At 41.8% G+C, this 24,074-nt stretch overlaps 1 protein-coding gene across 4 annotated transcripts in view; it reads right to left on the bottom strand.

The window, feature by feature from the left end:
• The window catches only part of MECOM (MDS1 and EVI1 complex locus), a 329,866-nt gene that overhangs the window by 180,564 nt on the left and 125,228 nt on the right, over positions 1-24,074 (bottom strand). For all 4 annotated transcript variants that reach the window (XM_088061011.1, XM_014254464.2, XM_088061013.1 and 1 more), the window contains exon 2: positions 3,283-3,632. In XM_088061011.1, coding sequence (XP_087917137.1) covers positions 3,283-3,632 — 350 coding nt within the window. The remainder of the gene's footprint in view (positions 1-3,282; positions 3,633-24,074) is intronic.

Genomic DNA, 24,074 nt, shown 5'->3' with positions numbered 1-24,074 from the left:
TAGGGAGTTTTGCTATAGGGGAATGTAGGAACAGGCTCCATGAAATTCCTCAGCCTCCTGCAGAAAATTTTTCTTTATCATCAACTGTCTGGCTGCAGAACAGTTTAACAGCAGCAGTTCCCCCAGGCTGATCCCAGTATCAACTCAGATGGATATCAGTCACAAAAAATGGAAGTCAGAAGTATCCCACAGCTGGAAATACCCAAAACTATGACAAGCTTTTGCAAGGGAAAAAAAAAAGTCTTTTCCAAAAATGTAGTTACAGTCCAAATGTGTGTGTAACTGAAAACTCCTCTCTCCAAGGTGAAGGTATAGGATTTTCAGTTAAAATTTTCTAATGTAAGATTTTAGACTACCTAGCAATGCTAAACAATTGCAAAAGCAGAGCAAATGTTTCATAACAAAATGGATAATACGTGCACCATCAGAAAAAGGCTGAGGAAGATACCCATCTTTTCTTCAAAATTTTAATGTTTGTCTTCCTCAAAAAAATGTATCTTCCTTTATCACCTTTAAAAGCCAAACACCATTGTACATTAAGTGTTCCAGCTTAAACTCAGATAAAATGAAAAGACTGATATTTTTAATAACTTCAACATCCTGTCTGCAGTCACGGGGGAACATACTCAAGAGGTAAGTACACAAATAGTAGCAATGGTGTAATCCCACTATGCACTTCTTGGAGCACTGCAGACAAGAAGTGAAGAAATGAATATGCCTGGACACAGCAAAACACTTTCTTTGGCCTGTGGGACCAGGAGCAACATGAGCAGCTTGGGACACCCTTCCTGAAGTCACCAGCTGGCTTCTACAACACCATGAACTATCCCAGGAATTACAGGTAATCAAACATAAGAGAGCATCATGTAACAATCTGCATCAATACAATTCTCTCATCAAACAAGCGGAAAGATTTAAAAACCTCTCATGCTGCAAAGTCACTTAAAACCCACACCCTGTGCCACACAGAAACTTTGGTTCTATCCTTCCTCCATTTAAGATTGAAATGAAATTTCCCCTTGATTATTTGCAACGGCAGAATGAATTCTCATTTGTTCACTGACTTGTTGGCACCTGGCTGGACATACACCTTGTGTCTCAAAAGTGCCCATTTAAGCAGAAAACAACAGCACCAGAAAAGCTGAAATTTCCAAGACCGTACTTAAACCTCAGTAAATGATAATTTTCCTCACTGTCCCACACTGCCTTTAGCACTGCCTGAGCTCACACACCAGTTTCAGCTTCTTTACCCCTGTAATACCCAAAGCACGAGCCCAAGGAAGTGGTGGACTCCAGAGGAGTGTGGTGATGAGCATCTGGGGTGGAATGAGCATCACTGAAGTCCTCTCCAGCACTAGCAGGTACCCCCACATCCCTCCTTTACCCCAACCATCACTATCTGCCATTTTACTCACTGTGTAATCTCTGGTAACCAGAATTTCTTCATCTCCCTTCAACTACAGAAAATGTATTTAACACACTTGTTGGAAAAATATTCAGTTCCAAGTTCCTCTAAGCATCACAGAATACTTCTGGGTGAGTGACCAAATTGCTGAGGGACTTGACTGTTGATTTTGTGTGATTTTGCTCCAACACTTTTCAATAGCTTGCCCCAGCTGTCCCAGATACATTACACTATTCAAATGGAACAAGTTCTGCAGCTTGAAAGGGATTCAGATTGCCAGCTGGGCTTCCAGCACTATCAAGATATTAATTTCTTGTCTGAATATCACAGACCCCAAAATCTGAAATATTTCAAGGAGGAAAACCAGTCTCTAATATTGTAACATATTGCCAGCAGCTAAGGGTGTGAAAAGCTTGATGGGTTTCCCTCAATCTTAGTGGGATTATCCTGTTTTACACCACTTGAGTGTCCAGTCTAAAAATACCCTAAATTCTGGAATAATGCTAAACCTGCAAGTACAGCCATGTATCAACAGTTTTGCTTTAATTTCTGTTATCAATATTTGAGCTTAATTGTGGTGTGGTTAAAGGTCAGATTTTATGGTTTCCTGGTGCCTTTTTCAAATAATGAAGATTTCTCACTAGCAATTATATTGCATCACAGTCTGTTAACTCAACAGAGTGCTGCCAAGTCTATGATTTCTCATGACACTATTCTGTCACATTGTCACAGGTCTCACCAGAGTTTAAACAGCTGGATGGAAAGTTCATAATGAACTCCCTGAGTGTTTATGGATAGTTAAGAGCAAATCAAGCTTCCATTTTCCACCATATCTGCAAGGCTCTGCTCCACAACGAAACTCCATTTTTCCTGGGAAAATGAACTCCCATCTCTCCAGAGGTCAGGCGTGCCCCTGGAGAGCCATGCAAACCCTGCACGGCTCCTCTTATCACAAACCAAAGGAAACGCACAGATGGAAAGCAGAGATTGTGCTCTGTTCCTACAGCACATTGTTAAAATGGTGAATAAAGCCACGCAGGAACATTTGTTACATCATAACACAACAGCAGCACCACTTGATGTTTGAATCCCTGACCTGGCCATGGACCAGGAGCTCAGACAGATCCTCAGTGATACCACAGTGAGGAAAGTGCTGTCCCTGAAGGAAGGGAAAGCAAGATCCAACACCTGTTCGCACCAGAGGAGTCCAATCCTTCAGGAAAAGGATTTCCCAAAAAGGATCTGCAGAAGTAACATGAACCACACCATTCCCATGTGTGCTGCGTGTGGCACTAACACCCAAACCTACTTCACCAAATGAATGGCAGAATTCCCATTCAGTTAAATGGAAGTAGGATCAACCCCCCACACTTTGAAGGCCCCAAGCAGCACAACATTATTCAATAGCAGGTTTAGCCATACAACAGTAGATTTAAGGGCTATTTTAATCATTGTTGACAGAAAGTAGTGATTCACAATCCTGAAAGCAGCACCCAGTTTCATCTCAAATCTATAATGCAGTGATTTTGCAAATCCCTCACCCAGAGACATAATGCAGAACTATCCCAGACCTGATTAAAAATGGTATAGAAATGTTCCAACAACACTTTTTCCTCACTTTCCTCAAAAGGAGCATCACCTGCCAATATCCACCCAGGCAGATTTCATATATGAAGAGCAATATTAATTCCTGACTTTTTTTCTTTTTCAATTTACTCTTGTCTCCATCCACAAAAACCCAAAAGGCCACAAAGCAGTTTGTCCACATAAATATGCTTTGGCTGCTGCAGGATAAGACTCAAATTCTGCAAATATTTCTGTGTTTATAGATAAACACACAAGAACTCAACAGACCAAAAGAATGTACAGTATCTTACCTCCCAGCCATAACTGGGATCCTTCAGGTGTGGCCGCTGCTCTCCTACAAAAGGGCCAAATTTTTCCCCTGCTTCAATCTTCCTTTTGGTCCATATCCCTAATCCTGCTCCAGGAATGTTGGATTCTCTGAGCTCAAACTCTGAAGGAATGGGGATGTCATCAGGAATGTATATTGGAGCCTTGTAAGGAGAGCTCTCCTTGGGTGTGAAAGCTTCACTGGAGGTTGCTGGAGAAGACGGCTCTTGGATGCTGACAGATGTTGGACATTGGACATTTGCAGCCTCTCCATCAGCTTCTGGCACTTCCCCCAAGGGAAGTTCTGGAAAGCTCTCATACAAACATTCATCACCTGGAAAAGAAAGCCAAACAGTAGGATTTTAAACACCCTGACAGATTTTGTACATGAAACTCTCTCAGCCTGCACATGGAATGGAAGGGACAGTTTGGGAGACTTCACCAATCACTAATCCTGCAGCAGAGCCTCACCCTGGCTGGAGCTGAGCCTTTTCTCCAGCATAGGCCTGGGGGTAACACAGTGTTTCTCAATATTCCTGACATCAAAAGTGGTTTGCATCACTGAGCACAGGCGAGGGAATTGCACACAGATGTAAAGGCAGGCACACCCCATTGTCCAGTCGGGTCCGGATGCAGCGCTGCACCCACACGTGCTTTGAAATTACAATCCAGCATTACATCTTACAACTGAAATCTAAGAGAAGTGAAAAGCAGGAAAGCTTTACTGGTCTTGCAGAGAGACAGATTGAACCTAAAGTAGCCAAAATTAAGTTTGATGGCCTCCAATTAGTCTTCAGAGAAAGGATCCAGCCTACCACACAACTCTTGAAGTTCCTGGCAAGAACTTCAGCTGATGTAAATAAGTGTCTTACCATTGACCTCCAAGAAATGCAATGGTCTAAAATAAGTTCAGGATCCAAACAGCACCTTATAGAGAACATGAACCTTCTCCTCTTACAGTTGCAAAAAAATCTGGGGCAGACCCAAAACACATTTTAAAAAAACAAACAAATCTTCATCTCTGGGGCTTAGCCAGCAAACAAAAATAAAAGAATAAAAGAAAAACTCACTATTTTTGACAACCTAAAACATAAGACTGATTGTAAATTCCTTTTAGTCAGAAACTCTGAGTTACTTCAGCAGGGGCTTTAGCTGCACCAGCAGTACAGTGTTCAATCTAACACTTGTAAAAGGAGCAAAACAGCAAAACCAACCAAGAAAACCTTCTTTACTATTTATATCCATTTAACTTATTCATATTCTTAGGTTTTTATACACACCTGAACTCATTCCACTTAATTCAAATAGCAGGTGAGAATACTGTTCTCCAAGGACTGAAGAGACTGAGAGATCAGGTATTTAAAACCTGAGCTTGAGGATATTTGCATTATATTGTTAGCCCAGAAATGAAAGCGTTACACTGGGCTTGGCTTTCAGAATGACTCTGTTTCAGTGAAGAAACAGGAAACTTTAAAATGTTCTTTCAATTTCTTGCTCATTTAAGAAACTATCCATGGTAGATTAGCACCGTATGCCTTTTCCACTGGAAGCTGGTCATAGCCCATTGTCTCTCACATCTTTGTTACATATAATCTCACGGTTTTATATCTGTACTTTCATGCTTCTGGTACTGCCTAAGACAAACACTGGGACATAACAAATCATTGGAATAGATTGCTCCCATCACAGGACTGGCAAACTGGATTCTTCATCTGTGAGCAATTTATTCATAGCCATGAACTGTTTTTCTTTCTTTTATGTGGCACTGGCTATGACCTCATCCATGTCACAGGAAAGTTCAGCTACCCATCCCCTCAACCTCCGGTTTGGCAGACCCTGCCTGCCCTTTAACAACTGAACCCAATATTGATTAGTTTGTCACTTTCCTAATACCTGGCATTCTGAGAAGTAGAAAATCTTGACTGACTCCACCATTTAACTGAGAAGCACACACAGAGGGATTTTCTGTTGCTTATGGTTCAGAAATGCTACCTGTCATAGCTGACTTTGGAAATGATTCTCAAGGGCTTGTGAAAGCACTGGTGCAGAGAGCTTGCTCTGTGCCTACCACTTATGAGCCCATGCCACATCTTCCTGCCCTCAACACCACTTATTTGGGACTCCAAAGGATGGGAAAGAGGGCACGGAAAGGATAGAAACACAGCCCTAACTGGATGCCACCACTCACTTTGCCCTGCACTGAGACAACCCCCTTCCAGCAGCCATCTCTGTTACACCATGGCACTGCTGCTTCCCCAACACTGCCATGCTCCAGCATGATGGGACAGGTGACAGAGGTCCATCCACACCTCCTGAGCATCCCCCAAAACTTGAACATGCTCCCTGACTTTGCAGGCTGGCAGTGATGCTGCATCCATTCAGGGCAGGCGTGCTCCTGCTCAGATGTCTTCCCCCAACTGTTTAGATTGCAGTCCTGCCTAAAAGACTTCAGCTGTTTTTGAAACAGGGGTTAAAAAAAAAAAAAAAAAAAAAAAAAAGCCTAACCCATGTATACACATGGGGTGCAGGAAGAAAAATCACACAAGGAAAGTGATCTGGATGATGATAAGCACATGGCTCACTGGAAGGGGGGCGCCGGGGGTAAAAACTTCAGGCATCTAAATCCCACTGATTTCCCATGACAGCTGGGTGCCTGACACTCAAACTCCTTAAAAAGCCCATCTCACACAGTCACTGCTGTTGTCCCTGTCCTGCCAAGCAGTACCCCTTAAAACCAAGGCTCTCTGTGTCCCATAGTCAACTCCCCTTCACAAAATAACAGAGCACCTCAGCCAAATAATTTAAGTCACAGCAAGCAATGACCTGCTCTGTGCCTGTCCCAAAGGGCCACCTTCCTCAGCTCCACTTGCCAGCAGTGCCTGCCCACGAGCCAGAACAAGCTGAGCCTCAAACATTTAGCAAGCACAGCTTTACAGATGTTTCGTCTTCCCCAGGGACAGTCCAGTTTAATTTCTCTCTCGCAGACTCAAAGGCCTCAGTTATACTTATCTCAGTCATTCTGGCTACGCTCATTTTTAGCCATATAGGGTCAAACCTGCAGCTGATAAATTGGCCTCTGGAAGCCTGGCAGGGAGACAAGTCCGTTTGCTGGGTCTATTGTGCCTCCTTTGATTTCCAGCAGCCACACCCGATGTTGTCATGAAACACAAGCTTTCAGCTAAAACGCTCTGGAAAATATAATACACCTCTATGCCCCAAAGCTCTAAGTGTGGGTAAAATGGATTACTGAAATAGTCCTTTGAATGAAGTAGCAATGTATTCTAGCAAAAAAAATATTTTTAAGCCTCAAAATAGACACAGAATTGAATTATGACTGACCAAGAGATGGGGAAGACCATTAAGATGTATTTGTGAAATTAATGATAGAAGCAGCTCTGTTAAAATCAATGTACATGAACCAAGGTTCTGGTCTTAATTTTCAAAGAGTATATGACTATTTGTCTTAAAATTTACACCCACATGGATCAGAGGGACTTCCAGCAAAACCATAGGATATTGACTGATGGAAAACCTTTGTAAGGTTAGAATTGGACACAGGGACTGTGCTGATAAGCATCATTTTCACAGTGAACTGCAAATTGTTCACACAGATAACCCTCCAGTTTTGAAATTCAAGATGGCCTCCTTAAATTCCAATAATTATCCCCACCATAAATGGGATGAAATAAAAAATTAAGTCCCTGATAAGGGAACAGATGAGATTAGGTTATGTGGAAGCTTAGATATTAGTCTCCATTAAATTCTTCACTGCTATTTTACGATAAAAACATGAGCAAGCTTCAAAGGAAACCCAGGAGTAAAGGTTAATTGCTGCTAAAAGGCCAGGATGGACACCTGTGTTTGCACTTTTGTCACAACCTTGCCCACCAGCAGGAAAGAGCCCACGTGGCTGGGGAAGTGTCTGATGAGGATGGGAGAGCAACGTGCCAAAGCTGCCGCTGTAGCTCCAGGACCTGGGGTCAATCCAAGACTGAGAGGCCTTCTGTGCATGGTTGGGAGGAGGAGAGGACTTCCTTCCATTAGGATGCTTCTTAGTTCAGCCCAGTTTTCCTCTCCAAGAGCAATCAGGCAAGAGGTGCTGATGACCGAGGCAGAGGTGGAACACAAGCCAGTGCTGTCAGAGGTGTGATGGGCCTGAGGTGCTCAGCAGGGTTGTGCCTGGCTGCAGCTGAAATGCCACACCAGGGCACCTCACAGTGAGCAGATGTGCTGGCCTGGTGTACTTATCTGTGTTCCAGGGCAGCCTAAAACTCAAACTTCTCACAGAGTCTTCCAGGGATCGAGTCTATACCCAGACGTCCGTGGCCAAAGCCAGTCGTAACAAACAGAAACATATCCCTAGGGAATTCTGTTCTTCCTCTCCTCAGGTTATTTGTCCCTAAGGAGATACATTCCCAAAGTGACTACTGACTGATAAACACTCTAGCACATAAATGCAGTTCCCTGTGCCTGGATTCATGCACATGGCCACCAGTGATTTAATCATAAACTGGATTACTCTGGAGGAAAGAGGCAGGCTGAAAGCAAAAGCATCTAGGGAGCCTAATTCAGAATGCCATCACCTTCTGAGCAGGATAAAGCAAGAGCTGAGATAAATGTCAGAGTGGCTCTTTGCAATGAGAAGAGTTTGCAGTTTCATGCCTGCAGACTCTCAAAGCTGAGATGACCTCTAATCCCCAAAGTTAAACACTGTGAGGACGCAACTCTTTGATGGGAGAATTCTGTCACATGTCAGGAGCTTTGAGCTCCACTGGCTCCACAGACCATGCCTTGTGCAAGCCCTCAGCACAGATGCATTAATGAAGGCTTTTGGATGGTAGGATCAGGTGAATTAATCCCTTCTCCTGCAGGAGGTGAGGGTGGACCTGAATGTACCACAAACTCCTAAATCAGATCCTTGAAAGAGACCAGTGAACATTTATATTTGTTTGACTTAGTATCACCATTCAGCACAGAGGAAATCAGCCTGGAGTATTTGCAGGGATATCTGAAAAGGAGACAGGCATTTCCTGTTGCTTACAAATGGACACCTTTATCTGAATTTCTGTTTGAACAAGTATTAATGGAAAAAAAAACTGTTACAGGCAGAGACTGATTGATTACAAAATGTATCCACATCAGTCTAGAACACAGGAGGTCGAGAAAAGCAGAAAAATAAGAGAAGAGAGCCCATTAGCTTCAAAAGGAGTTCTCAGCCAGTGGTGAACCAAATGGGAGGCACCTGATTGTCCACACAAGGTAGGCACAGCTCAGAGGGGGCCAGAGGAGACGTAAAGAAGGATTCTTAGCTTTAGCAACATTCAGAGATTGGGTTACTATCTCCAAGCACAGGAAGGACTCCAGCCAAGGGCTACATTACTCTACTTGAACACTTTATCAGTCAATGCACACGAAACTGGTTTGTGCTGCTCCCTTTCCACAGAACTGCTCTGTGGAGCTGGATCTACTGACGGTTATTTATTATTTGTATTGTAACACAGCCTGGTACCCCCAGGCAGGACCCCATTGTGAAAAGCATTGGGCAGACATAAACAACTGAGATTAGATTCCAGCCAGACTAGAGCTAGTAATTCCCAGTTAGGTGAAAATCATAAAACGTGGGAGAGAAACACCGTTTTACAAATGGCAAGTTCCATTGTACAAGAAAAGAGATTACAAGCACGTTTAGAGATAAACACAGTACTTGAAGCTGTTCTGAATCATTACTTCAATTACCAAGGAAAAATACTTTCACAACCATTAGCCTCCAAACACATGGGGATTTTGCATATTTGTATTACTTGACCTTAACACAAGCATGAAAAACCAAAGCTGTCCAAAACTCACTCAAAAGGTCCAACCCCAAAAACCACACTCGTGCAATGAGAACAAGGGAGACCAAAGTACCCATGTGGTGGCCCCAGAGGCCAGATTCTGATTTCTCTTACACAACTGTTAAATCTAAAGTAATTACTTTAGACTTCTACCAAGGAATAAAAGAGATCAGCGTCTGTCCTGGAGTTAACCAAAATTACTCAAATTTCTTTGGATTGACACTAATGTAAGAAAATTAGAGAGAAATGTGGTGCCCAGATTTCAGCCTTCCCTTCATGCTCTTGACACTGCTGATCACAGAGGGCATTCTCCCAGCAAAGCTCCCACACCTCAGCCTTGAGCCACAGCGAGCAAACCCTTCTGCGTGCTGGCAGAAGAGGGAGTTGTAGGAAAAGCTGCGCTGACAAAGGCAGGAGAAAAAGGCAGCTCCAGGCAGCCTGAGCATGGCTTTGGGGCTGAAGTACATAAATCACCGACTTCTCGTGGTGTTGCACTGTGGACAGCAGTATCTACGTGAAATGCAAAGGGAGCTCAGCCAGGGTCACCTCTGGAGCACCCCATGCCAAGGACATCGGGTGGCTTCAGTCTGTGCACATCGGTAAGCGAAGAGCAGAAAATTCACATTAAAAACCTTTCTTGTGTGGGAAGCAGTTTTTGCCTCTCAAATCATAGTGTCTGCAGAAAACAACCCTGAAACAAGAGGCTCATACTGGCAGCAGAAGGGAGTTCCTGACGAGCACCAAGCACTTGGGAGAAATCTGTCCACAGGCAAGTGAGAAAAGAAGCTGAACACATTCTAGAGCATCAGGTCATTAAGAGAGGATAATTTCAGCATTGCCAAGTGTTGATACTAGACCAGCAAAGTTATAATATAGCAACTGTGTAGGGACCTGCCTGAGGTCTCTGGCAATTCTCACCATCAGCCCCTACAATAACTAGTAGCGTTTGGTGCTCTGTCTAGTGTCATTCATGTCTAATTGAGCAACACAGTCAAAAGCATCTGATGGGGACCAGGCGCTGGCTTTTAATTAGGGTCCAGCACTGAGAGACTGTGGGTCAAATTCTACTCTCATTTGCACAGGAGCTGCTCTCCTTGATGTGGGAGGGGGAAAGTTGCACCTGCATAACTGAAAAGTAAAATTTGGCTGCTTGTGTTCCTGTGCACTTTTCCATATAAATTACTGTACTACATACAGCAACAAAGGTTTATAAATGTTGGCTGGCACACACTGAATTTATTTACAAGTTAAGTCTAATTTTTATTTATAGTTCCAGTACAATCATCTCTGGTAGAAATATTTATGTTATCTGTACTTCTGGTCTGTTAGAGCCTACTGCAATCATAAACACGGCTGAAAAATTATTCGCAGTTAGCAGGGTTTAAACTACCCATTATATCACTAGCTAGTGCCAATAAACTTTGGTGCTGGTTGATAAAGTTTTCTCAATGGAATAAATATATATTTGACTTTCAAAACCTTTCCTGGGTTACACAGAGTGGGGGGAAGAGAAGAGGGAAACGCCAGCTGTAGGATTTGATATACTGAGAGCTAGATCTGCAGCTAGCAAGGGGTCTGGAGAGATCCACATGGGCTGGGAGGCAGCCTAAAGCATGCTGAAACTCTAACTAACAGCTTAAGTTTGTATCTTGGTAAGATATTTCAACTGAGAGGAGCTGCAGCAGCTATCACATACTCACTAATGCCCTTCATGACTCTCTATATGGAGTAGACCCAAGAGGAAAAAAAAAAGAAAATCTGCCTTGAAATTTTTAACCCTGAGTACTGGTCACTGCCAAGGGAGGAAAAATGGATTAGGGAACCAGCTTTTGTTCATTGTTTGATTGCCATAATGGTAAACATGACATATATTCTCACACTGACATGGCACAAGAAGCCAACGAGCTCGGGACCAAACTAAGGACAAGAAGGTTAAACATGAATTAGTGAGACCAGCCACTTACACACAGAAAACACCGATTAAGAGCAAAATTTAACTAAATCTGTATCAGCTGGGGTAAGACAGAAAAGGTAATGCACTTTAACAGTCCCTGCCACAGTGAAAACTATTGCTGTAAAAGAACATTTTTTAATCAAAACAATTACTTAAACCTACAGTATTATAATGAACACAAATGAAACTTTATCTCGATGCAATAAATCAGTGTAACTGAACTTCCTTTTACTCATTAGTAGACCTTTACTGTTTTAAACTGAGATATGTCACAAAGTAGCACTAGAAATCACATGCCTCTTTCAAACAGAAAGCAGTAATAAAAGATGACTATTCTACCAAATTATAATGAAGACAGATAACAGAGTGAATTATAAAACAAAGGTTATAGATAGAGACTGAGCCTTGTAGAGGTAATGACTTTTAATTGGATTGAGTTTATCATATTTTCAGAGGTACAGCACAACCAGAAGAAAGGATTAGAATTATTTCCACATTTCATTATTTGGCATAATGAGAAAACAGAGGGAGGTCCACATCCCTGATGTGTTTGGTAAGCCACAGGAGATGTTGAACATGTCAGTATCTGGTAGAGTACGGTCCTGAGACACAAATGCATTCACTCCCTTATTATGTGGCAAAGTGTAATCACTTGAAAAAAAAAAAAAAAAAAAGGAAAGGGAAAAAAAGCCAGGTCATGAAGTTTTGTTTCAAAAGCACATTATGAATAAAAAGGAATTTAACCCCTTCCTGCCAGCAGGCACCTCAGCACTAGCCTGCAAACACCCATCCATCTGCCTTGAGGAGCTGAGCAATTCTCACTCTAAGCACAAAGAGGTTAAAAAGAATGAACCGGTGGCAGCTCAGGGACCCCCATCGTCTCTCACACACCACCAGGGCAAAAATACCCTGAGGAAGTCGCTGGGGAGGGGACCTGCACTGCCTGAATCCCAATGAGACTGCACTCCACCTGGGAAGAGCAGGGAGCAGACACCAGTGGCGAGAGGGCAGCTCAGAATACCCTGGGATGGAAGGGACCTACAAGGATCAATCAAGTCCAAACCCCTGGCCTTACACAGGACATTCCCAAAATGCTGGGGATAAAAGAGCTGAGAGATTATCAGAGAAGGATGAAGAATACTACACCCAAGTATTCCAGGGAGGGATGGGCTTTTGGGAGCTGCTTTTGGAAAACCAAGCTGCTGTAGAGCAGAGTTTCGCACCAGCAGCCAGACAGCTTTTTAATTATGCAATTACAGTGAAAGAGTATTAATTATACTCAAGTGACACTGTGATACACTGTAGTTAAGTCCTTGAAGCACTAACAGAAGTACTCATAACAAATACGCTAATCAGGAAAAGTATCGGGCAATTAATCCTACAATACTGTCCACTTCTGAAACTCAAGGTCTGGCAAGACTGGCTTCCAGCATTTGTTTCCGAGGAGATACAAGGCCACAATTTTTCCTGCAAGCGATTCCTCAGCAGAAGGTCACTCAGTAACATGCAGGACATACTTAGCTGATTGGAAAATCATGAATCCCAAGAGCAGCTATACTTTATGTCAAGTGTATTCTGCGGCATGCTGGAGCATCGGTTTATGTTTATATCCACTATATATTTTTTTTTATTTTTTACAAAAAAAAAACCTTTGGGACATTTTTTTCATCACATGTGTGCATACATTTATTCTTGTGTGACAGGTCTGTTTTGGGTGGGATTACTGTAAAACTTGAATGAAATTTTTTCCCCATTTGTCTCCATGAAACCCAGGGCCTTGGCTGGAACACTTTGACAAGTTTTTCTCATTGATCTGTCATTCAAAAAACCCACACATTTTCAGAGTGCAAGGATCTTCATTTCATTTTTTTCCAGGCAAAAAAAAAAAAAAAAAAGCCATTCTGAACTGGATTTATCTACATTATCTCCACCACCAATTTCTTCCAGACCCTGCTCATTCCTCAAAGCAATTCCACAATATTTTCTGACATAATTCTACCTGTGCCAGTCACATATTCTAAATAAACACTAATTAACTTTCAATCTCAACAAAATACTCATGGTTGATAAAATGTATTCATGTTTCCTGCCCCATTTCAGAAGGCTGGTGTGTCCCAACAAACAGGATTTATCTTAATGCCAGTGGGACTTTTGTCTGAGTTTACCAAAACGTTCATTTCAGTGGCAATGCAGATAAGGTTTGCCCACGGAACTGACACCGTTTGCAGGCATCCAAGCACAACCGAGAAAAAGCTACTTGCTGCCCTACAGCAAGCCCCAGACTCCATGGTAGGATGATTTTAAACAAGGATGGAGGCAAAAGGAAATTACACCCATTAAGTACAGCTAAATTCTCAGTTACCTTTCTAAGATAATTTATTTTTCTAGGAAGCGTGGCATACATGAGTGCAAGAATCTGTAGCAATTATTTTTCTTGGCCTTTGTATAAGAGGACAGGGGGAAACACCAGGGTTTTTGCAGCCAAGACATCTACACAGAGATAAAATGGGGGCCCAGCTCCTCCATCATCACAGGCTTCACGTGCTTCAGCTCAGCTTCAGATGCTGCATTGCCTCAGTGCCAGAGGCCACAGCTCCCTCCCTGTGCCCTGTCTGCATCCTCTGCTGCAGGAAGGTACTTGCAAAACAGAAGTTAGCTTTCCCCTGAAAATCCTTCATTTCCTCTCCACTTTTCCCCCCTATTTCTTTCCCTTCCTTTTCTCAGAGATGTTTCATTTTCTTTCCCATGTTATTACAAAAAAATAATGAAAAAGGAAAACATTCAGAGAAGTTAAAGGAAAAAAATTTCCAAACCCCAAATATTAAGAGCTCTGAGTTTTGCTGAGCAATCAGGAGGCTTGTTTTAAAAGGAAAAGTGTTTGCAGAAATCTGGCAAATCTAGGATGTTGTCACCTCTTTCCTATAAAATTGTTCCTCATGTAATTTGGAAACTCCTCCAAGGGTTTTTGTGTGGCTGTACTTTCACCTAGCGTGTCTCTGAAGGGCCAGTTCTCTGTGGTTCAGTGCTTGGAGGTTTTTAACACTGTCTAAGAGCTTTCCACTCTTGCTTCTCTCCCATGCTGGTGGTCCACAGCCGATGCTGGGAGGTGTCTGTTCTCTCTTTTAACACATATTTTCAACCTCAGCCAAAAGCCCTTTGCTACTCCCTTCACTTGGACCCAGAGCAACACCTCACTCTGTTCACCCCTTTTCCCTCTTCTTTGGAGGAAAATGAGCAACATGGATTATCTCCATCTGCCTTGCTGAACTCCCAGGGGAATCTTCTGGAGCTCTCAAGGACCAAGAGGCTGCCCATGTCTCATGTTTGGAGAGCTCCATGCAAGCCAAAGCTCCACAGACAGAGATATCACAGACACAGAAACCACTGGGGATTTTTTGGCCAGCAAACCCAGAGTTTTCTAAGTCCAGCTGGTCAGAAAATATCGAGAAGATATTTCAGCACATGCAGGACTAACAGGAAAGACCTCCTGGGCTCTCACCTCCCTGGATTCATCAAACCACAGAATCTTTGCTTACACTGGGAGCGGGCAGCTCTGATGCTGCACACTCGGTTGCTTTTGCAAACATATCCAGTAACAAATTCCCCCGTTCCCTCTTGGGTTTCCCATTTCTTCCACAGGATCATATTATCTCATTTGCCTCAGATGAGCTCCATGGTGAATAACTCATCTCTCCCCAGTGCTTTGAAGATGCAAAGCAGGACAGTATGGAAATGCCAAGTGTTCCTGTAGCACCAGTAGCCTGTTGGAAGGTGGGAGGAGTGACAGTCCTTATTCTGATCACATCCCCCCTCCAAAATCAACAGTGACACCAGTGTGAAACCAGAACGAGACCCCCGCTGTGAAACAGTTAACATCAGTTAGATCTATTTTGACTTTTTAAAAAAAGAGGGGAAAAAATAAAAGGAAAGAGTGGACTACAGTTTCTTTTACATGGCTTCCTGGCCAAAGCCTCAATCGTTTTGTAGATATTTATTAATATATATTAACTGTAAAGAAAGTTAACTGCTAATGTAATTTATTCCCCTCTTTGTTCCATACACCTTGTATTGCTTTCTCTGGAGCTGTTGATCTTGGAGAATCAGAGGGGTCCTGGGGAGCCACTAACAGAGAGCAATAAATCAGCACTCTGAAAGCTTCTGGTTCATCCCAATAACTTGGAAGAAAATTTGAAAAATAATATTTTTTTTTTTTTTTCCCTTTCCAAACTGGCAATCTTCACAAACTCTATTGTTTTCATGTGCAGGCTGATATATGACAGCTTAAATAAATACATAGCTCTTAATGGAGTAAATTCAGCCTTGGTGTAATTGGATGCCATGCCATTAGAGACCTTGGCCCAGGCAGTGCTCTCTATCCCCAAGGATCTCACAGGACCCTTCAGACTCAAACTAACAGGAGGTTGTTATATACTTTAATTCCACCTATTATGTCACTGTGGACTAATCCTCTGTTATAAAGAGTACTTAACTTTATATCTATTTATGTTTACGGACATGGATTTAAGTACTGTTTATAATGACAAGGATGTATATATACAACATGTATATGTAATATAATATATATATAAACACAGAGACACATCCTAAATCATAGAAGTGGTGGAGTCCATGAGCAAAAATGGCTTGAGATGCTGAGGGATTTTTATATCAGGAAAATAATGTGGCTTTTCCTGAAATTGTTCTGAAAGTCACTTGAATTCCTTCTGTCCAAATAAGAGCAAAAAAATGCTCAGCAATTTTCAGGCTAGACCATTATATTTCACAAAGCCATAAGTGGTCATACAGGAGATCTTGTGTTAGATACCCCTTGCTGCAGCACCAGTGTCTCCACCAAGAAAGAGAGAATTGCAGTGATAGAATTTGCTGCTCACAGAAGACACTTCCAGGGTAAGAAAGTGGAAGAAACAAATTTCATTTTAAAGTTTTCCCTGGTAAGCTCATTAGAAACTCAAGTTAAATAAAAGCAACTGTTCATATAGAGCACTTTTCGAAGCAAGCATCAAACTGGTATTTAGCTGACATTCTCCACACCCCGGTGAACTTCAGTTCAGCATGTTTGGTAGGGCCATGCATAACTCCAAGAACATCAGAGGAAAAAAATCCAAGCATTGTCATGAGAAGGTGTTGAAAGAGCTCTCAGAGCACATCCATGTCTCCATCTCACCATCCACAGCTGTGGAGGTGAACAGAACCAACCCATGGTCACAAAACTAATCAGCTGCACGTTTGGAAAATAAGCATTTTGTCTGGACTTGGCATGCCTTGGTCCCTCCTCACAGAGCTGCAGTTCATGTATGAACCACAGCACAGATGGGAAAAGCTGGAGATGAGCAAATTGAACCTTCCAAGGACTCTAAAGCAAAGACTGAAATGTGGTGAGCCTTGCACAAGAAGCCCACGTTGCATGGAGAGAAGTTGCACTGTAGTGAGGGCTGTGGAAAGGTCAGCTGGAGGAGGGGAAGTTCCAAGTTCAGTGCTGAGCACCAGGATGAGCCTGGCTATGGGATTCCTCCCCAAGGAACTCTGCTCAGAGCTGGCTGTGTCCCTCCCTGCACCTCAACATCCCACTTTTCCTGTTGAAGCCAGCACCACTCCTCCCCAAAATCAGTGGAAGCACCAGAATCTCACTTGTACCAAGCTAGAGAGAGCACAGCCAATAGCCCAAAGATTGAACAATACTTCCAAAAATAAAAAAAAAACTTGAACCAAGTTCTGGAGGGACTGAAAGGAGCTTTGGTCTTTTAGAAAGTGCCTGCAGAAAGGACATCTCCAGGGCTGAGACCACCAGAGATGCTGCCCAGCTCCCAGCCTGGGCTGACAGACTCCCACCATGCTGGAGAGCCTGTTTCCATCCCCTCCTGCCCACCAGGGACCTCATCTCAGGATTAACCTTGTGGTGTCTCACCAGAGGCCAAAACCCCAACACCTACACATCCAGAGGGAATTTTGCTGGAGAAAAAGGTTCAATGTGCTTTTTCTGTCCAGGTCTTTTAGCTGAGAGGGATAGACTGAAAAAATACCACTTCTTGTTTAAAGTGCAAATCCCAGCAACTACTTTGAACGGGAGCATTTGGTAGTTGACACATCTACGGATGTTTTAAATCATAAGGGCATCCACTCCATTTTAGTTTTAATGTGTTTGTGTGCGAAGTTCTTTGTCATTCCAGCCCACCTGTCTCAGGGCACAGAAATCAAAAACAGGAGTAACTCTCAAATTTCACCTCAATTTAATCCATCACAGAAAGCAGACTGGTTTTGCACTGTATTAAAAAAAAAACAAAAAACCACTAGGACATTTAAACAAAGTGACACAGATCATCAGCAGATCAACTGAAAATGACAGCTCAATCAAACAAATGTATGTTGAGAATTTCCACAGGGCAGCTCTAGCTGCAGCCAAACCAAATTTGTTTAGTATACATAAGTTAGCTGCTTAGAAACATTCAGTATGCTGCTAGCCAGATGATGACTTTCCCAGATAAACATCTATTTAACCAAATAGCCCCCCACCCCTGGAAGTGCTGGCAGAGCTTTGATGGATTCTAGTCTCTTAAAAATCTGACTTTGCTCTGGTGGCAGGCTGGTACCAAACCCACCCACATGGCCTTTAACTAAAAATAACTAAACACTGCTTTAAAATAAGTGTTATAACCAGCAAAAGGTAGGCAAAACTCTATAATCCTGATGGACTGCTTCTGGCTGCCAATTAATTCACAAAGTGGCATGAGGGTGAAGTACAAATTATGAACTTGGGAAGGACCAGAAAAATCTATACATCCTGTGTCATATATCAAGTACACAGAGAGGAGGGGATTTGTCTGATTCCTCTTTTAAAGCAAGGTATTCCCCTTGAAATCAATGAAAAATCTCCTATTGATTCCAGAAATGCCACATAAATCTCTCTGAGGAAATATATTTATAAGACTTCCTCTCTGTGATTCTGCCCTGCTTTAGCGATTTTCTATGGTGTCATTTAGTAACAGTCAAAGACTAAAAATAGTTTTGAAGATGAGGAAGTAATTTGGCAAATTTAGCTAAAAAGTCATTAAAATATACAAGAAGTTTTATCCAGACTCAGATGATCAAGCTAAAGAGGTTTCAGTTCAGACAATAGCAGAGCTCTGGGCAAAATCAAGGCACAGGATTTCAGCCAGCCTAGAAGGATTTTGTCCATAGCTACAGAAATTAGTGGCCAAAAGCCCATCTGATGTGAAATAATCAGATTTTATTCAGGCTGAGCATTTTAGGGACCAGTGGTGCACTTGCTGTTCCCCCAGCACATGTACACACATGTCCAACTATATAACTCCAAAATTAAATATATAACTGGATAATATGGAGTTATATATAATTCCAAAAAAACGGACAGAGAATGACTGGCTAACACAATGATCTGTAATAAAAATTATAATTTTGGTGAAAGTCTGTTTAAATTTTTTTTTTCAGCCTTTAGTTTATTAAAATGACTCAAAAATAAAAGCTACTAGGCAACACATATCCGCTCTTCAAAGTTCTGTCAAACAAGAGTGACTATAAAGCACATATTCTGATGGACATCTGCTTGCTATTTAATATCCACAAAGAGAGTATTTACAAAAAAATACAAATGCAACAAATTAGGAGTTCTGTGATGCTGGAGCATCTCGAGGAGCAGTGTTTACACAGCGATCAGAGGGATGTGGGATGGCAATAGAGAGAATTGATGCTTACAGATATGTCACATTTTGTTTCCTGGGGGGAAAAAAATGCACCAAAAGGTCATTGTAAGTGATGTAACCACCCTAAATAAGTAGTACCCAACCTAGAGGTTGCCTGAGAAAGCCAAAATCAGCTACAGTGTGCCAGCAACTGGAGGCTCCCACTGCAGGAGATGGAGGTGCCCCTGTTGGAATGTAGAAATCTCAGTGTCCTGTTCTCATCATCAGTGTCAGAGGTCCACAGACCCCATGAGATGAATAAAAGGAAGAAGTTTAAAGTGTCAGAGTCTGATGGGGAAGAAAGAGAAAATTCCTTAAGTACCCACATGGTTAGAGAAGTTTGCTGTACATGTAAATTCTCACTGTTGAGCACTGCAGGATTTCCTTAAAAAGCATCTGTTTGGGGGGGAGTTTAACTCATGAGTTTTGAGTGCATAATTGTGCTTTTGCCAATATTTGCACATTGACATATTGCTAGGGAAGAAAACCATGGGAAAGCAAGGATGAAGGATGACAAAACTCAAAGTATTAACCCCTCATAAGGGTTCCTGCTGGATATTGGTTTCTTCAAATGCTGTTTCTCAAAGTGCAAAAGAGCCACTTGATGATAAAGCACAGAAATCACAGAGCTCAAAGTTCATATTGAGTGGTACAAGATTATTTTCAATCTTTTCCCCTTCCACTGCCCCTGAAAAAAAGGTGAAGTTGTCCATGCAACTGGAAAAAAAAAAACAAGATGCAAACTCCCAAATTAATAGCTTGGAAGAGAAGTGAAGCAACTGTAAAAATAAATAGAAAAAGGAGTTTAGACAAATTAACCTGGTCTACAGATAACAGCAACAAAAAATCCACCCCAATCAAAAAATTAAACACTCCCTGAAATTCTTGCAAAACATGAGGAAATGGTAAATTTTCCTTGATTTTAGCAGAATGGCTGCTTTCAAATCTTATGTCTGGAGATGCAAACCATCTCAGATGAAATCCATGCAACTCAATATTACCATCCTCTTTTTCTCTAATCCCAACAAGCTACACATAAATTGCAATTCCAGACGAGTTGAGCTGCTGTGTGCACTCTACTGATGAACACATCCAGAAGGGTGGTGCAGATTATTGTTAGTAGCAGGAAAACCAAAGATGAAACCATAGAATCTTCATGCCTGTTGACAAGAAGTTTGTCACTTAAACCTACGTTTTATTCATGTGAGTAAAGCCATTTTATTCTTAAGGAGTTAAACACACAAGCTCAAAGAGACAGAGCATACAATCCAAAAGACACTTTTGTGACACTGCTCCCTAAAGAGAACATGCCCAGAGCATATTTTATATATGTATGGGTAAATCTATTTCCTTTTCTCCCACTGGCCTGGCTCCATAAGGAGCAGAGCACCCATCCTACACGTGGCAGGAGTCCAGAAATCCACACAGCTGCCTCAAAGTGCACAACCAAACCAGAAAACTTCTTGTAATTTTCCCAGATTGTTAGGAACCATCAGTAGCATTTACAGCCCTGATTCAGGGTTCATTTAACCCAGTCCAGACTAGAACTGAATCAGCTCACAGTGTGTGTTGAGAAGCTTAATAGGAATAGAGATGATTGTAGAAGTTAAGGTAGATAAGAGCTAGAAGCAAGAAACTCAGCTTGGTAACCATGACCAGCACAAGGAGATCTGCAGAAATCAAAGCACAGGATGCACTATGGTTTCCACTGCATTCCTCAGCCTCAGAGATCTGCCAATATTTTGCACGTAAGCACACAGACCTTCAAAAGAGCCGGGTTTGTCCCAAGAAAGCACAAAACAATCACTACAAAGGCAAGCAATGAAAAATCCTCCTCCTGAACAAACATGCTGTAAAAATGAAGTATAAATCATAAAACCCAAATGAAAACAACCACTCCCCCACCCCAAAATTGCCCAAATAATGGGATGAGGAAGTTTTCTCTGATGAGATTAAATACTGCAAAGCTCTTTCCAAGTCCAGTAACAAACTACTTTAGAAGCAGTGGCAGAAAGCAACACAACGCTGAGCAATGCAGGGCAGCACAGAGGCAAAGTAAGGATTGATCCAGAGCATTGGGACAAAAGCTTTGCCTTCCCTCAAAATGCATGGAAAAGGCTTCTCACAAGTGTGCCACCTTGCCTAACTCCACTCTCAGGGGTTTGCTGCTCAGGTCAGTGGAAGAAAAATGAAGCTAACAAATGTTTTTGAAAACGCCAGTTCTTGAAAGCAAACTTATTACACTGAGGACTGAGCACCATCAAGCACAAAACTCCGGCATCACAGCTTGAGACAAAATGCCAGACCTTCACACAAAACACCTCTCTAAGATTATTTCCCCAACTCAGCAGAGAATACAGCGAAATAGGTCATATATCACAGGAGCAAAGCAATGCCATGCTCAGCAATTAAATTCCTTGGGACAAAGGGTCTCCACATTTATTCTACCCCACCATCTCTCAACATATCTCAATCTCACAGGAGGTCAGCTTCCTACCCCTCAGTCTGCCACATTCAGCCTGGGATGCAAAAAGCCTGGCAGCAACAGAAAGGAGAGGAAAGATGTTAAAAAATGAGTATTTGCTGTCTTTTGCCTTGTTTTCATCCTTTACAGCGTTCCTGTCCAAAGATATGAAACCAAACAAAATGGGCAGATTCTTGTGATTTGTAACAAAAAGGGGTTACAAATATGGAGACCAGACCAGGAAATCCTTAACTCCTATTATACATCCACCAAAAGCAATAGCCTCATGGTGTCCTGATCTACCAGGACACTGGAGCACCAACACGGTGTTTGGAGGCACCTTTCACACAGCTTCCATAAAGTGGTTCCCCTTTTTATTCCTTTTCTTCCTAGAAAGCTCATTTCTGGCCTTGGAATATTCATAGACACTTTATTGCCCATTTGTACTTGTTCCAGCACTGTCCTTTAGCTTAAATTATTTGCTGGGAGTGTTTGTCACCTTCAGTATCAGACAGCCTCTATCAGCCTTCATTTTCCTCAGCTGCACAAGCCAAGCTTTTTAGCCTATTCTTGCATTCAATTATCAATCATCAGCTGTTCAATTAGAGATGGTGCAAGTCTAAGACCCAGGAGCCTCAGGAAGAGAAATATCTCAGCCACTGTGACAGAGACAACACAAAGTTTTGTCGGGAGCAAGTATACAATGAATCCATAAATCAGAAGAGAAAGCAGGGCAAGAGGAGAATTGAAGGCAGCATCTCCTCTTTCAGTGGGTTAATGTGACTTCTTCTCTCTTTGCTGCAGAAATCACATCCAGGACAAGTTGCTTTCAGGAAGCAATTACAGGGAAGCAGCAGTGCAGAAGATGGATCTGTTTCTCAACTCTTCCACATGTCACTTCTCAGGGAGGAGCTGGTCATGGGGCTCACAACTTCAAATCTAAGTATTTCCAAAGGAAAACATCCCTAGATGTGATTATTATCTACTGGCCACACAAGATCTGCAGTTATGCAAACCACTTGGAAGCATTTTATGGACCAATCTAAAGAACATCAATTAAATTCTAATCTCTCTGCTGTTAAAGGCAAAATACTGATTGATTACACAGGGCAAGGTGTCATCTGTGCTCTCTGTTGCACTATTACCAGGCTCTGTCATACAAATTTCATGTGTCCCACGGATGTAGAGGACAAGCAGTATGGTTAAAAGCTGTAAAATGCAAATGTAGGAGCTTGACCTATTGTTTTCAAAATTTTTATTTAACCTAAATGTCTTTGAAAACTAATCATAACTGAAGATATTTTCAGCAATATTTCTTTTTAATTCTGAATGCAGGTAACTCCATCATATAAATATATATCTGTGTGTCTCAGGGCAGAGAGAAACCTTTCATTACAAAGGCCTTTCTTGGAAGAAACTTGCTCTTACTAATATTAAAAAAAAAAAAAAGTTATTTTATAATATAGCTCCCTTCCATAAATTTTCCCAAGATTTATTTTCATTCCAGTGTGAAAAAATCCCCCAAAACTCTAAAACCTAAGAAGTTTCTGTACAAAATAAGATCTTACAGCCAGCTGCAATGATAATGCATTTATTCAAGCTAAATATGTCCTAAAGAAGCAAAAATTCTTTCAATTAAAACATTTACCCATATCATTTTATTTGTTGGAAGTGTACAGATGTGGATCTGCAGCAGGTACACATGACTATTTCTAACACTCATTAAGGAATGGGTAAAGCCATTTTAACTCCTTGCTGTATTCCCTCACGTCTTTGCTTCCCTTCTGGAAGAGGAGGAGTTTGTGCCTACCCACACCCCTTAGAGGGCAAATCCAAGCCTTTTCTACTTATAGATGCTGAGGTTAAAACAAAGCAATTCAAAGCTTCTCATTAATTACTGCTAATTGTCATGGCAATCTCTTTTCCCCTGTTTTACATCATGAGCAAATGATTTTTTTTTCATTGCAGAGTAGGTAAGAAGAGAGATGCTTGGGAAAACATAATTAGCTCTGCTAATTAGTGTGATCTGATTTGAATATTTCTGTTTGCTTTTGTAATAATAATTAAAAAAAAAGCATCTCAGTGAAGTCATCTCCACATTCTAAATATTCAGTTCATAAATTAAGGTAACTAGGCTGCAAACCTATTTCTCCATTAAAAAAAAAAAGCCATCTCTAATGGCAGAACATCCCCTGGGCAATGTTGTCCACAAACCAAGAGGGGAAGAGTCCCCTCTCCCAGAGGGAAAGCTGAGAGAACACTGCCATGTCAAACCTCCACAACCCAAAGTTACTTAAGAGCACTAATAACCTAAAATTAGATTTTTATTATTTTTTTTAATGAAACAAGTGTGTCTGTTCCATTTGCCCTTCATCAGCAATTAGACCAATTTGCATTGGCATTTCTGAGTCACACCACTGTTGTCCCCATGCCAGTGGTGGAGTCACAGCAGTACAGTTTTAGGAGGGTGGAGGACTCGTGCAGAATCTGTCCTAGAGCTGTGTCAGAGCTAGCTTTACTGACTTTAATTCCAAGCTGTTGAAGAATTCCTTAAACCCCTTCAATCCTGAAAGTTTGGAGGTTTGAATAGATTAACTGGATGAGTTTTATCTCCTTGCACTATTCTAGAAGGATCTATCTCCACTGAATCCTCCAGGGATGAACAATGAGTTTTCCTCTTGATGAGAAAATGAGTGAAACATTCTTCTGTACACAGAGCATGCCATGCTAGTGATTTCCTTAAAGCTTTGGATTTGGCTGAAAAATCCAAGCACTGAATCACCTACTACAATTTCTTTGGTATTGT

The sequence above is a fragment of the Pseudopodoces humilis genome, chromosome 11 (genome assembly GCF_049639895.1).
Source record: "Pseudopodoces humilis isolate 2021_Gansu_Grassland_sample_001 chromosome 11, ASM4963989v1, whole genome shotgun sequence".
Lineage (NCBI taxonomy): Eukaryota > Metazoa > Chordata > Aves > Passeriformes > Paridae > Pseudopodoces > Pseudopodoces humilis.
The sequence above is the reverse complement of the archived record's forward strand: the minus strand, read 5'-3'. Positions and strand labels throughout refer to the sequence as shown.